The sequence below is a fragment of the Diabrotica virgifera genome, chromosome 7 (genome assembly GCF_917563875.1).
Source record: "Diabrotica virgifera virgifera chromosome 7, PGI_DIABVI_V3a".
NCBI classification, from domain to species: domain Eukaryota; kingdom Metazoa; phylum Arthropoda; class Insecta; order Coleoptera; family Chrysomelidae; genus Diabrotica; species Diabrotica virgifera.
In genome coordinates this window covers 212,245,187-212,260,021 of record NC_065449.1, presented here as the reverse complement: position 1 = coordinate 212,260,021, position 14,835 = coordinate 212,245,187, and the positions used below count along the sequence as shown (strand labels likewise).

General features: G+C 34.7%; 2 protein-coding genes across 14 annotated transcripts in view; both read right to left on the bottom strand.

Annotated features, from left to right (window-relative positions):
- LOC114340505 (serine/threonine-protein kinase mig-15) overlaps positions 1-14,835 on the bottom strand; it is a 315,391-nt gene that overhangs the window by 37,068 nt on the left and 263,488 nt on the right. For all 13 annotated transcript variants that reach the window (XM_028291310.2, XM_028291254.2, XM_028291296.2 and 10 more), the window contains 2 exons: positions 11,321-11,541; positions 8,024-8,341 (listed from right to left, as the gene is read on the bottom strand). In XM_028291310.2, the coding sequence (XP_028147111.1) occupies positions 8,024-8,341; positions 11,321-11,541 (539 nt within the window). The remainder of the gene's footprint in view (positions 1-8,023; positions 8,342-11,320; positions 11,542-14,835) is intronic.
- On the bottom strand, positions 1,129-4,619 carry LOC126887938 (uncharacterized). The gene is made up of 2 exons (XM_050655884.1): positions 4,331-4,619; positions 1,129-1,506 (listed from the first exon to the last, which is right to left on the bottom strand). The coding sequence occupies exons 1-2, from the start codon at positions 4,534-4,536 to the stop codon at positions 1,233-1,235; spliced, it is 480 nt and encodes a 159-aa protein (XP_050511841.1). The 5' UTR covers positions 4,537-4,619; the 3' UTR covers positions 1,129-1,232.

Genomic DNA, 14,835 nt, shown 5'->3' with positions numbered 1-14,835 from the left:
AATCGAGCTTATCACCATTTTTCTGGGACCTCTTTGATTTAATAGAAATTCGCGCTCATCCAGAGGCACTTTTTGAGATTTGCTACAAAGACAATAAATCAAAGTGCATGCTGCAAGATCGAAACGTGTAGTTTTACTTTTGTTCTTAAAGCATTGAATTTTATTTTTGTAAAATTCACTGTTTTTCCTGTTCTTAAAGTTTCATAAGTTTCATATATTTGTCATGATAGGCTTTTAAAAGCTGAATAATTCTTGTATGTTAAATTATTGGAATTAAAGCCTTTTTCCATATTTCCTCCAATTTAATTGCAACCTGTTCGGCAATACCAGAAAATTCTGGCTCGTTATTGCTGAGTTTTTTATCTTCTTGCAACCACAAAACTTCATCGCTTGTTTGTATTTCGGTAAAACATTTTCAGGTAGGGTGGTTGCCCAATAATGGGGCGGTCCACAGCACATCTTGATTTTATTCCCCATGATCCTGGTTTATCTATTTTAAAAATCTTTAATTTACAAACAACAATAATAACAAAGTAAGGCATCGCACCAAACATAAGTGAAAATTACACGCACAGACTCACGAAGCGGGACATTTCAAATGGGTTGGGGAGACTGAAAAAACAAATAAAACTTTTAAATATCGTTTAAATTTGTAATTGACAACATTTTCTTACAAAGTTTTCTTTAATTGATCTTAGATCGAGTTAGCACATATTTTATTCCAAATATTATAAATTGAAATTTCCATAAAAATCAGATATTTAATAAAATTCATGGTTGGGGGAGAAGGTAGGGGGGGGGTGGCAGAAAATTTGCTTAGAAAAAAAATTAAAAATACTATAATATGTATGCTGAAAAATAACACTAACAACTTTTTCACGCTATTAGATATAACATTTCCAACTTTTATTTTTTCGATGCACCCTAATCTACATAGAACATAAGAGATTAACCTAGTGCGGACATGTCAGAAGAGCAGACAAAAATCGTTAGATAAACAGAGTAACAGAATGGAGCCCGACAGGAAGAAGGAAGAGAGTCAATGAAGTGAACGAAGCAATGAAAAGAAGAAATCTTGGGGAAAGGGACTAGCAAAACAGAAAGAACTGGAGAGAACTATACAGTGAAAACTAGTATATATTATTTAATAAATACTGATGGTGAGCTGACTTGTAAAAGTATATGGCTAATAAAACGAATTTAAAAAATCTAATAAGATATCTAAAAAATAACTATGTTTCACATTCTAGATACTTAACCAGATCTCGTTCATCTACAGTTAATAAGCATTCGCAAAACAAGCTGCTCTTGTCAAACTCGCACTCACAAACTGCTTCCTTAACAGATTCCTTCTCATCTTCTTTTTCGGCATCTTTAATTCTTATCGGGATTGTTTTAGTAGCCAGAAAGTCTTTGGGAGAGGGTTCAGGTGGTGCATCTCCACTCCATTCTGGACTGTCAATGTCTGGTATAATAGCATGATGAATAAATTCTAGATTTAATAACCTTAAAAATGATTAAAATGTTAAACTAACAGATTACGGAATATGTAGAATAACCCAGATTAACTGAGAGATAAGATTATTTGTTTCTTTTATTATGCAGTCGACTATTGCATAAAAAAGCCGATAGAGAAACGTTTTCATAAAAATCGAGTTCTTCTAGTATTCTAAGATTCTTCTTGGTACAATTTATAGGGATTATTAGAAATCGTATTGAAAAGTTCTTAGTGAGCTTATTTTGTGGACACCTTTATATAGCCCTTTTTGGCCTATATGACCTCATTTTGAGCTTTTTGCTCAAACCAAGGAGATATGTTGGCACCAACACTATTCAATCGATCTCTCGAATATGTGATAAGACAGTTGAATATAGAAAGAGCTCTAATCTATAAAAAAAAATCAAAAGTTTTTAATTGAGAATATATTTCTACCGCCTGCCTCTTCCGTTCTGTGAGAGAGATTGCGGTCTATTGGGACCGTGCAAGTTCGGCAAAGCGACCTCTATTTCTACGCTCTGTACTTTTATTCGCACTTTTAATTATATTGGCCAATTATATTAGTCCTGGTTGCTGGATAATTGTCAAGGCCATAGTCCAAAAAAATAATAAGAAGAAAAAATAAGATGCAGGTTATGTTATGCAAACGTAAACAATTGTATGTAGTAAATAAAATTAGTTATTAAAATGCAGTACTGCAAGCAAAATACAATTAATTAAATATACCTTTATATAAAAATTGCATATCATATCAATATTGTGGAGCAATATATAATTTTTCTGCTTCAATGACAGAAGGTATGAAATATACGTCAATTTGACAATTTCAATTGACAATATGAATTATTTAAGATAGTTGCAATATTTCTCCGCGACTCGCGCACGGTCGTTTCTCGTTTCCCTTCCAAGTACTTGCACACCGCGAATACCGATGACTTCAGGGTAAAGAGTAAAAGGGTAAAAAGAGACCGGTCTAGAGATCAAAATTCAAAGGACAAAAAGCTAACACAGGCAAGAGCTCGTGGAAACGGACGCTCAGTTGAATTAGAAGACGTTATTAAAACAGTAGAAACAGTAGAACAGTAGAAAGTTTTACATATCTGGGAGTTGAATGAAGTAGAAAAAACAAATTCAAAGAAAAATAGTAAAGGACAATAATGCGGCTTTAATATAAGGGAATAATGGGCCCTTTACTATTCTTGATATATACAGGGTGTTTGGTAAAGAATGGGCTATAGCTTAACCTTAGATTCCTGAGGTTAAAATAGGTCGATTTAAGCTAACTTACCTTAGTACAAAAGTTGATAATATCCGAAAAACAGGGTGTCAAAGTTAAACTGTTATTTTATTTATTTTTGAATATTTGCTGACAGGCATGGGACAACAGCACGAAATTTGGTAAGTGGTGCTGGTACTGTACAGCCGACAGCCTACAAAATTATGTTAAACAAACGTTTCTGGCTACTACCAGAGGCGTACGACGGGGGAACGTGAATGGTTGACCCTTCCCAAATTCTACGTCACTGGCGGAATTTCTATTTGCAATTTTTTGATTCTCCAATACCTTCTATGTAAATAACATACACTTCATTCGTAACGATAAAGCCATTAGTTTTCGAGATATTTCAAGCTAAAAACGAAGGAGCATAATACATTAATCAAAATAAGTGTGCCTTTTCATTTTTAACTTCAAATATCTCGAAATCTAATGACTTTATCGTTATGAATGAAGAGTATATTATTTGCATAGAAAGTATTGGAGAATCTAAAAATTATGCTAAAATAGCAGTTTCATCAGTGGCGTAGAATTTGGGAAGGGCCAACCATTCACTTTCCCCTGTCGTACGCCTCTGGTATTAACCAGAAACGATTATTTAACATAATTTAGTATGGTGTACACTACCTATACTTTCTGCCAAGTATCATAAGGATATGTCAAATAGTTTTATTGTACCGGGCACACATAGTTCTTAAAGTTTCAAATAAAGAATAAATTATTAAAAAAAAAGAATACTTTAAAATAATTTGACATATCCGTGTCATACTTGGCAGAAAATGTAGGGAGTGTACACCCTACTAAATTATGTTAAATAATCGTTTCTGGCTACTATCAGAGGCGTACGATAGGGGAAAGTGAATGGTTGACCCTTCCCAAATTCTACGCCACTGATGAAACTGCTTTTTGAGCATAATTTTTAGATTTTCCAATACTTTCTATGCAAATAATATAGTCTTCATTCGTAACGATAAAGTCATTGGTTTTCGAGATATTTGAAGTTAAAAATGAAAAGGCACACTTATTTTGATTAATATATTATGCTCCTTCGTTTTAGCTTGAAATATCTCGAAAACTAATGGCTTTATCGTTACGAATGAAGAGTATGTTATTTACATACAGAGTATTGAAGAATCAAAAAATTGCACTAAAATAGCAATTCCGCCAGTGGCGTAGAATTTGGGAAGGGTAAACCATTCACGTTCCCCCGTCGTACGCCTCTGGTAGTAGCCAGAAACGTTTGTTTAACATAATTTAGTAGGGTGTACAGTACCAGTACCACTTACCAAATTTCGTGTTGTTGTCCCATGCCTGCCAGGAAATATTCAAAAATAAAATAAAAGTTTAACTTTGACACCCTGTATTTCGGTTATTATTAACTTTTGTACTAAGGTAAGTTAGCTTAAATCGACCTATTTTAAGCTCAGGAATCTAAGGTTAAGCTATTCTTTACCAAACACCCTGTATAACCCGCTTGGTGCTCCAAGGGTTAAGTATTTAAATACTTTAATATTCATACGCAACAAGATGTAATACAAAAATAAATCCAATATTACCTCCAAAGTGCCTCACAGGCTGTATCCACAATAAACGATACCGTTCGATCCTTATTATCTATTTTATCGACTTCGGCCATTACTTTATCTATAAGTTCTTCTCTAACTGAATATATAAGATTATCAACCTCTTCTTCAACATATATTTTGTCCAATTCAATATCGAATTCCATCTGTGATGGTATGACTTCCGTACCAGACTCCATTTTTTCAGCGAATTAAAGAGATATTATTTTTATATATGACTTAATATTGACAGTTACACAATGATTAATGATATGAAATGATTTTCAAATGATGTTTTTAAAGCCCGGTTCATATGATCGTATGTATCTAATATTTTTGTTATATCTTAAACCTTTTAAAATTTCCGTAAAGTAACTTTTATAATTTTCACTTGTAAATACACAAGAACTCTAAAATTACCAATTTGTATTGACACTTTGGCAGTTTTAAACTATGTCAAATTGTCACGAGGGCAATAATACCAATTGGTAATTTTTAAGAGCTCGAGAGTAATTCAGTAAGATTTCATGAATAAAACTGCATTTTTAAATAATTTTACCTAATATTTTATTGATATCTTCGCCTGAATATTTGATAAACCCGCTCATGGTGTTCTCTTTGACAGGTGGTAAAACATTAATTATTAAAGAAGTAAAAATCTTCCCTTGTAGATGGTATATAATTTATTTAAAATTTTCTAAAATAGATCCAAGTTGGACTTAAAGTGGGTACATCACTAGTACAATACAAACGTTTTCGGATTAATCAGTCCATTATCAGGTTAAAGCCTAAAATAAATAAACCACTGTATAAAAATGACAAAGTTGAAATTTTGACTGTTAAAAAGTTAGGAAAAATTAAAACATGTGTTTACTTACTCCAGATCCAAAGTAGTTGAAACTAGCTACTGGGGTAGGCCGAATGACCTTACCAATATAAAAAAAAATAGCCATTTCGGCTACATCGAGTGCGACAAAATTTTGCCAACAAGGTAATGACGTCAAAAAAAATTTCGCTTTCAATAGTCATAGAATTATCATAAATAATTCTATGGTATTATTAATTTACACTGTTTCATTCTTATTCATTTATTTAATAGTTAATTAAATTCAATCTTTTACAATTTGTTTGCATTTTTATTGTACAAAATAACTTTACATACATAAAATTCCCTATCTAGAGGGTCTTGTCAATAGTCTTTCAATGTCAAATTTCAATCAGTCCGTTTCCTACTGTATTCAACATAGCCATGTAGTTTGAAGCCAATCTGCCCTGTGATGTATCAAACACGTTATAAATAACATGCACGTTATCCTGCATTTACGTTAAATTCTACAAATTGATGTGATGTATGACAGATAACGTTTCTCAAAAGCGTTATCTCATAACGTGTAGCCGTTATCTGGTAACATAACAGGTTCAACTTAACGCCACCTATTTAACCTCTTGGTATAAAATCTGCCCTATGATGTATCCAACACGTTATAAATAACATGCACGTTATCCTGCATTTACGTTAAATTCTACAAATTGATGTGATGTATGACAGATAACGTTTCTCAAAAGCGTTATCTCATAACGTGTAGCCGTTATCTGGTAACATAACAGGTTCAACTTAACGCCACCTATTTAACCTCTTGGTATAAAATAACGTGTAGTATAAAGAATAAATAAATATAAAAAATGGACAATTTAGTCCAGAATTTTGTCAGATTGTAAACGTAGGGTTATTAAAATAATTAGATGATGCTATTAGAAGGTTTGTAGAGTTATTTTTTAGAAATAGTGTATTATTTTTGAGGTTATGTTATTTGTAAACAAAAACATTTTATTCATATAAATGAAGAAAACATACAGACTATAAGAGACCAGTTTGGCCAGATTCGGTAAATCCATTTGAATGTTCGTTTTGTTGTTTATTTCAATCCTTGAAACAACACGACAAACAAAAATTAAATAAACTGCACAATGCACAATAGAAAGAACACCTCACGGGCCGAGGGCTGGGAATTTCAAATAACATCTTGGTTTTGGTGCCAGGGCCAGGCCAGATGTGCAAGTGCGATGAACAAGATGCGTACTTCGCCGCACGCTGCATGTTTATGTCTGTCTTCCTCTAACGTATTCAATTTCTGTATACTGTTATTCTTGTCGCGCAAGACGATACTTTAACGTTTTGAAAATAACATGCTGGATAACGTGCACGTTAAAAACATGATACATCACATCTAATTTTTGGCAACACGTTATACAGGCTGTTATAATCAAACGTTATGTTAACATAACGTGTACACGTTATGTATAACGGGTTTGTTACATCACAGGGCTGAATAACGTGTAGTATAAAGAATAAATAAATATAAAAAATGGACAATTTAGTCCAGAATTTTGTCAGATTGTAAACGTAGGGTTATTAAAATAATTAGATGATGCTATTAGAAGGTTTGTAAAGTTATTTTTTAGAAATAGTGTATTATTTTTGAGGTTATGTTATTTGTAAACAAAACATTTTATTCATATAAATGAAGAAAACATACAGACTATAAGAGACCAGTTTGGCCAGATTCGGTAAATCCATTTGAATGTTCGTTTTGTTGTTTATTTCAATCCTTGAAACAACACGACAAACAAAAATTAAATAAACTGCACAATGCACAATAGAAAGAACACCTCACGGGCCGAGGGCTGGGAATTTCAAATAACATCTTGGTTTTGGTGCCAGGGCCAGGCCAGATGTGCAAGTGCGATGAACAAGATGCGTACTTCGCCGCACGCTGCATGTTTATGTCTGTCTTCCTCTAACGTATTCAATTTCTGTATACTGTTATTCTTGTCGCGCAAGACGATACTTTAACGTTTTGAAAATAACATGCTGGATAACGTGCACGTTAAAAACATGATACATCACATCTAATTTTTGGCAACACGTTATACAGGCTGTTATAATCAAACGTTATGTTAACATAACGTGTACACGTTATGTATAACGGGTTTGTTACATCACAGAGCTGAAAATATAAAGACTCCATTATGGTTTAAATACACTTTATTCTTGTAACATCGAGTTATTGTCGCACTCGATGTAGCCGAAATGGCTATTTTTTTTTATATTGGTAAGGTCATTCGACCTACCCCAGTAGCTAGTTTCAACTACTTTGGATCTGGAGTAAGTAACCACATGTTTTAATTTTTCCTAACTTTTTAACAGTCAAAATTTCAACTTTGTCATTTTTATACAGTGGTTTATTTATTTTAGGCTTTAACCTGATAATGGACTAATTAGTCCGAAAACGTTTGTATTGTACTAGTGATGTACCCACTTTAAGTCCAACTTGGATCTATTTTAGAAAATTTTAAACATCTACAATGGAAGATTTTTACTTCTTTAGTAATTTGTATTATGGTATACAGCCAATGAGAGGGATTCATTCCTTTTTATAAAACATTAATTGTCATTAATGTCATTAAATGTTATTAAGAGCATCTTCACTAAATTCAGGATTTTTTTGCAATTTGGCAACACTGTCAACTTAGATCTCTGACGTACACCATGACGTGCAACGGTATTTGTATCAACCATATATGAAAAGGAGCGACCTACGTCCGAAATGGGTATGCCACCACAATATTTTTTGTCACAATAAAACTGCCAATGAAAGTTTTTTATACCTGAAAAGATGTACTTACGATTTTAGGGAGGTATATATCATATACGCTGGCTGAGTCTAAATCTACAGCATGGAAACCATCACTACTTCCGTAAATAACCTTCAAGCGTGTCCCTTCTTCGACTGTAAGGTCCACCAACAACGGTCTATATTGGAGATCACAGAACGACTTGAAAGCCATGAATTTGTGGTAAGGTTTCGGCGCCCACGCGTAAATTTCGATACTGTCTTTTAGGGCGATCACCAGGAACTTTATCCTTTCATATTTAACTATTTTAAAGTGGACTGCACCTTGGAGGTCTCCTACGTTGATCCAACCATTTCGCCTTTCCACTTGCTGCAAGAAATAATAAAATATTCACAACCGCAATGTTAGAATAATAAATCTAGGCTTTATGGAGTGAAGATGGGTTTTATTTCTAACTTAATTTTAAATGAACCTGTTAATATCCGGTTCGAAGGACCAAATGTACAATTCAAATATAGTATAATTTCGAATATGACTCGAATGCCCTATGTCCGAACTTCTCGATCCACGATGTGGAATAATTATTATTCTAAATCGTGGAGTAAAATGATTTATTATTCTTCTTCTTCTTCAAATGCAAATCCACTAATGGATGTTGGCGATCACATTTTCCATTAACTCTCTGTTTCTTGCAATGTGTATCAGAGATTGTATGTCGTTAATCCCTGTCCATTGCCTTATGTTTCGGAGCCAGGACATTTTCTTGCGTCCTATTCCTCTCTTGCCTTCAATTTTACCCTGGACTATAAGTTGAAGGAACTGGTATTTTTCGTTTCGTATGATGTGACCCAAATACGCCGTTTTTCTTTTCTTGATGTTTTCGAAAAGCTGACGTTCTTGGTTGATTCTTTTAAGGACATCCACATTTGTGACTTTCGCCGTCCATGGTATCTTTAGGATATGGCGATAAAGCCACATTTCGAAGCAGCACCGACCACACGTAGCATTTAGTAAAACTTAGTGTAAGGTCTCAGTGTAAGGTCGAACTCTGAGCAGATCAGTACCTTCCTGAATTTTACGAAAGCTTGTCGAGCTTGCTCAATGCGACATTTTACTTCCCTGTCCGATGCCCAGTCTTCAAAAAGCCACGTTCCTAGGTATTTGAATTTGCTCACTCTCTCAATGGACTTAGTATTCAGTGTTATGGTGGAGTTTTCAAATGCATCCAAGTTTCTGGAGATGATCATGAATTTGGTCTTTTTGGTATTAATCTCTAATCCCATTCGCTTACTGTATTCTCCGATTATAGTGACAAGTTGTTGAAGATCTGCTATGTTGTCGCAAATTAAGACAGCATCATCAGCATATCGCATGTTGTTGATCAATACTCCATTCACTTTGATTCCCATCTCTGCATCTTCCAAAGACTCTTGAAATATGGCTTCCGAATAAATGTTAAATAAAAGAGGGGAAAGCACACATCCCTGCCGAACACCCCTTCTTATATGTATGGATTTGGATATAGAATTGTCTATTTTTAATTGTGCTGCCTGATACCCGTACAAGTTTTCAATGCATCTTATGTCTCTTTGGTCTATATCAAGCTTCTTGAGGATCTGCATTAACTTGTGATGTTGGACACGATCAAACGCTTTCTCGTAGTCTAAAAAGCATAGGAATACGTCCTTCCTCTGATCGTAACAATTTTGGACAAACACTTGTGTTGCTACTATTGCTTCTCTTGTTCCCAAACCTTGCCTAAACCCAAACTGAGAATCACTGATGTCCCATTCACATTTTTTGTATAATCTTTGATGTAGTATTTTTAAGAATATTTTTAAAGTGTGACTCATCAGGCTAATGAGTCTGTGATCCTCACATATTTTTGCATTGACTTTTTTGGGTAGGGGAATAAATGTAGAGAGCAACCACTGCTGAGGATAGCAACCAGTTTCATAAATAAAATTAAATATTTTATGTAGGTCTGAAGGGATTTCATCAGGTCCAGGTGCCTTATTGTTTTTTGAATATAATATTGCCTTTTCTATTTCCTCTTTAGTGATTGAAGGGCCAGTCAGCTGGTCGTCTGTATAAACTTCACTCATGGGTCTTTCGTCATGAAAGAGCTCCTGGATATAGTTTTCCCATATATGAATTTTCTCTTTTTCCTAACAGTTACTAATACATAATTATATTCGACATAACTACACACCAGCTTACGTACTAAAGTTGTTAATGAGACAAATATTCTAAATAGACTGCGACATACAAGAGTCCGATTCCTAATTTATAATGCTCACAAATAAACTACAATTCATCAAAAAGGTATCTTTGCATAGTAACTAAACCTTTGTATTTTGATGCTAACACGAGTATAATTTGAACTAAGGAAGTTGTTGCAACAGAATTTAGCAATAGGGAACTTGCACATTTTTTTATTACATAATAATGTTCAGTTTTGTATAAAAATGAGATTTCCAAAATTTCACGCTTCAAAAACTCGTAATAACTTAGAAGTACAAATTTAAAGTCTTCTGTATTTTAAAATAGTTCAAACGACCCGTGACGTCACATAGTTTAACTATATAGTTCCGTTTATGGTTATATTTAGGTATATTCTTCTTCTTCTTTTTTAGTTTATTGGCCTCCACCTACTTGTATTTGGCCAGCTCGTCGTCGCGGAATAAAGGAAAAATATTTATATTCTAATGACATTTATCGTATGTCATTGTAATAATATATACCAGTTTATTGAGATTGGAGTTTGATATAGTTATTGAAGGAAAGGAAAGAAGGTTTACTATGGAAAATAAAACCATTTTGTAAAAGTACAAATTTTTACAACTTGTAACGTCACATCACTGTATTTTCTACTGACGTTTATAATGTCTAATTTAAAATTATATACAATTTTGTTTACTTTGTTGATACAAAATGTAAACATGTGTTATGTATATAACCGGATGACGTCACGACGCGTTTTGGGCTGGCTGGTATAATTTGAATTTTTAATCGTCTTTAGGGGTAAAACGAAAGACAAACAAATTTTTTTTATCTTTGATAAATGTTTTTAAATTTTGTTCTATTGTGATTTACAACATTTTTTTCGAATTTAAAATTTTATGCATGTTCCCTATTGGTTCAATTCTGCAAGATGTTGAATAAACTCGTAATTAAACATTATTATCGATATCTATTACAACTGTACACAGTAAAACTATAAAAATTTAGAAAGTTGAGATTAATGTGAGATTACAAATTAAGGGATTAATTTGTGATTGAACACAAGTACTAACTTGAACAATGTCAAGTAGCGTCCATATTTTTACATTGAATTACAATACTTACATCACTAGCGCCATCTGTCCTTAATATTTTACTCTTCAACCAACTGAGGTAGTATACTCTAACCCTATTTTTCTTTCCTGATATGGTTACAAGAATATTTTGGCCTTCGAGAACTTCCATTTGCTGGAATCTTCGCCTCGAAATTAATTGATAAACTTTACCTTGTCCGCTTCTATCCAGAAGCATCAGTCCATGTTCGGTGCCTATGAGAAGATTGACCCCTGAAAATAAAAAAAACGTAATTTGGTAAACTAATATCAATACAATTAAGATACATGGATGACAACTAAAGAAGAACAACGACAAAAACTAAGTAACAGAGCCGGGTATTTCCTACTTAAAAAATATTAATAATCCTAATTACTCTTTTCCTGTATATGTACTTAGTAATATTAGAAACTAGAACTTAGAAATTTTACTTAGTAATAAACAAAATTTACTGCATAATCTTGCGTTTACGCAAACTTCGGTCACTAGAATTAGCAGGCTCAGTTTTTAAATTAGCTAAAGACAATGTGTTTTACAGTTCCTAGTTAAGGGTCGCATGGTGAAAGTAGCTGAAAGCTCGCTAACTCTATTTCAAGATAATACATAGACCTTATGCCGGATTTATACTCAGCTATTGCCACTGCTGCTGCCGCTGACAAAAATATTGCCCGAAATACGATATCGACGCGAGTGAGGTGTTCACCAGTACCTCACCAATGTCCTCACAACTCATTACCGAACGACTCACAAGAATGGAATGTGACGACAGCATCGTCTTGCTCCCCTACTCACTTGCCGCTTTGCCGGCGGCAAGTGAGAGAGAGAGAGAGAGAGAGAGAGAGTAGCTGAATGTGAATACTCACTCGTATTCGCGCTGCCTCTCCTTTGACTTCCGCCACAAAAACCGACTTTTTGGGCATCGACGTGCAATGGCAGTAGCGTGAGCATGAGCAGTGCGAGTGAGCTATTTACACATTCACGTTGCCCACTTCCCTGTCCAATTTCCTGTCGAACAGGACTGAGTGTAAATCCGGTATTACGTATATCCGCCTGCAGTTTCTGTTTACTAGTTTAACAGTACTATTGTCAGTCCTAAACCTTGATAAGGGAGGAGGAAGTTTCAGCAAGGTAATATTATACTGACAGACTATATTATATACTTTGTTTATAGAGACTTATTGAAGCTTATTGAAGCCGGCAATGTCAATGGGATAAGACGGGGGGATTCTTTGAGTCCTTTATTGTTCAACCTGATTATGGATGAAGTAATAAAAAAAGTAAGAATTAAAAAGGATACCAAATGGGAGAAAAATAACTTAAAATAATCTGCTATGAAGACGAGCAATACTAATCTCTCAAAGTGAAGATGATTTACCATGATGCTGCACCAATTTCACATAACCGCCAGAAAATTTAACATGTTAATTTCCCCAAAAAACACAAAATGCATGGTTATAACAGCAAATCCAATAAGATGTAAATTGGAACTGGAGGGTCAGATAATAAAACAAGTGATGGAGTTTAAATATCTAAGCATCACACTATCTAGCTACGGAAGTCTGGAAACGGGAGTGGAAGATCAAGTGAATAGAACAAACAGAGCCGCAGGTTGCCTGAATGACACAATATGGAGAAATAAAAATATCGGAAAAGAAATGAAATGCAGAATTTACAAAACAGTCATCAGACCAATAATGACATACGCGGCAGAAACACGACCCGACACAAAGAGGACAAAGAGATTGCTCGAAACAGCGGAGATGAAAACCCTCCGAAAAATCGATGGTAAGACTATGGGACAGAGCTAGAAGTACAGATATACGACGGAGATGCAAGGTGGACAACATTAATAAGTGGGTAAGAAACAGAAGAATAGAATGGAATGACCACATAAGCCGAATGCCAACAAATAGAGTGGTCAGGACAGCGAGAGACAGTTCCCAAATAGGAAGACGATCAGTGGGAAGACCACGAAAACGATGGAACGACAACTTACTAGAGGCACATTCAAGGAACAGACAGAGTCATGTCTATACAATAGGAGAAGCAGAAGAAGAAGCTTATAGAGACTGGTCCGTGAGGGGTTTTGTCAGTTCCTCCATAGTTCTCGTCCTTAGGTGGCGGATAGGTTAATATTCCTCGCGGACCAAAAACTGACTAGAGAGCAAACCCTGACAGAAAATGCTGGGCCCAAGGTTGAGGGTTGGGCGTAAGGTTAACACCACGACACAATAAAAATCTTGTTACGAGAATTCAAGGAGAAGTTTCCAGACTGAAATCTAGACGACGACTTGGCGCGAATAGGTCACAGATTTAGGTTTATTGACCTGGAATGTTTGAGATTGAGGGCTCTAAGATGCTACATATTTTCTATATTGCTATACGGAATGGAAGCTTGGACATTGAAGAGACAACACATAAGAAGAATAGAAGCGTTCGAAATGTGGTGTTACAGAAGAATATTGAAAATTCAGTGGGTTCAAAAGATTACCAATGTTGAAGTGCTACGACGTTTAAATAAGGAGTTAGAAATTATGAAGAGTTTAAAAACTAGAAAACTGGAATATTTGGGTCACATTACCAGAGGAGAAAAATACAAGTTGCTGAGAATTATTATGCAAGGAAGGATCCAAGGAAGAAGAAGCATAGGAAGAAGACGCATCTCCTGGCTGAGGAACCTTAGAGAATGGCTTAACTGTAGTTCATTACAACTGTTCAGAGCAGCAGCAAACAAAGTGACCATAGCTATTATGATATCCAACCTCCGATAGGAGAGGGAACTTTAAGAAGAAGACCTGGAATGTAAGATTGCTATACAGGCCAGGGGCCTTACAGATTCTTATTGGCAATTTATATATCGAAGCGATATAACTGCACTTCAAGAAATGAGATGATTGGGAAAGAAAATTTTTGAAAAAAGGAATTTTACCATATATTATAGCTGCCACTCAACAATATAAGTTAGGAAAGGCTTCGTAGTCAATATAAGAGTGAAACATTTCCAACCTAAACAAAAGATGTCCTAGAGATGACGTAAAGGTATTAATAGGAGCTTTTAACGCGAAGATAGGTAAGGAGAGGAAATAGACGCCAACCATTGAAAACGACTTGCTTTAAGCACAAAGATATCCATAAGGGTACATAGAGAAGCCTTGATAAGAATACCGTAAATCAAATCGACCACGTAGTGGTCGGTGAAAGAAATTTCAGCTACATAATAGACGTATAGTCTAAACAAGACGCTAGTCTAAACGAAAATAAGAGCTAGAATCTCCAATGCAAAGAAAGTCAGGGAGTTACAAGGGGAAAGGTTTAACGCAGAAGCGTTAAAAAATTCTGCGATAGCGAAAAAATTTGAGGAAATTCTGGAAGTTAAGCTAGAGCACTGTACAGGTGATATAGTTGAAGATGTAAACAACTATTGGAGGAAGAGTAGAACCATATTGGAAGAGGTTGTAACTGAAGTGATTGGAAGACAAAAGTGTGAAAAAATAAGCATATGCAAGGCTCCAAGTACGAAGAACGAG

Bases quoted from the DNA above. Each gene is read 5' to 3' on its own strand.
- LOC126887938 (XM_050655884.1), bottom strand. From the start codon at position 4,536: ATGGAGTCTGGTACGGAAGTCATACCATCACAGATGGAATTCGATATT. The intron at 1,507-4,330 runs GTAATATTGGAT...ATCATTTTTAAG, and splicing joins GCCTGTGAGGCACTTTGGAG to GTTATTAAATCTAGAATTTA.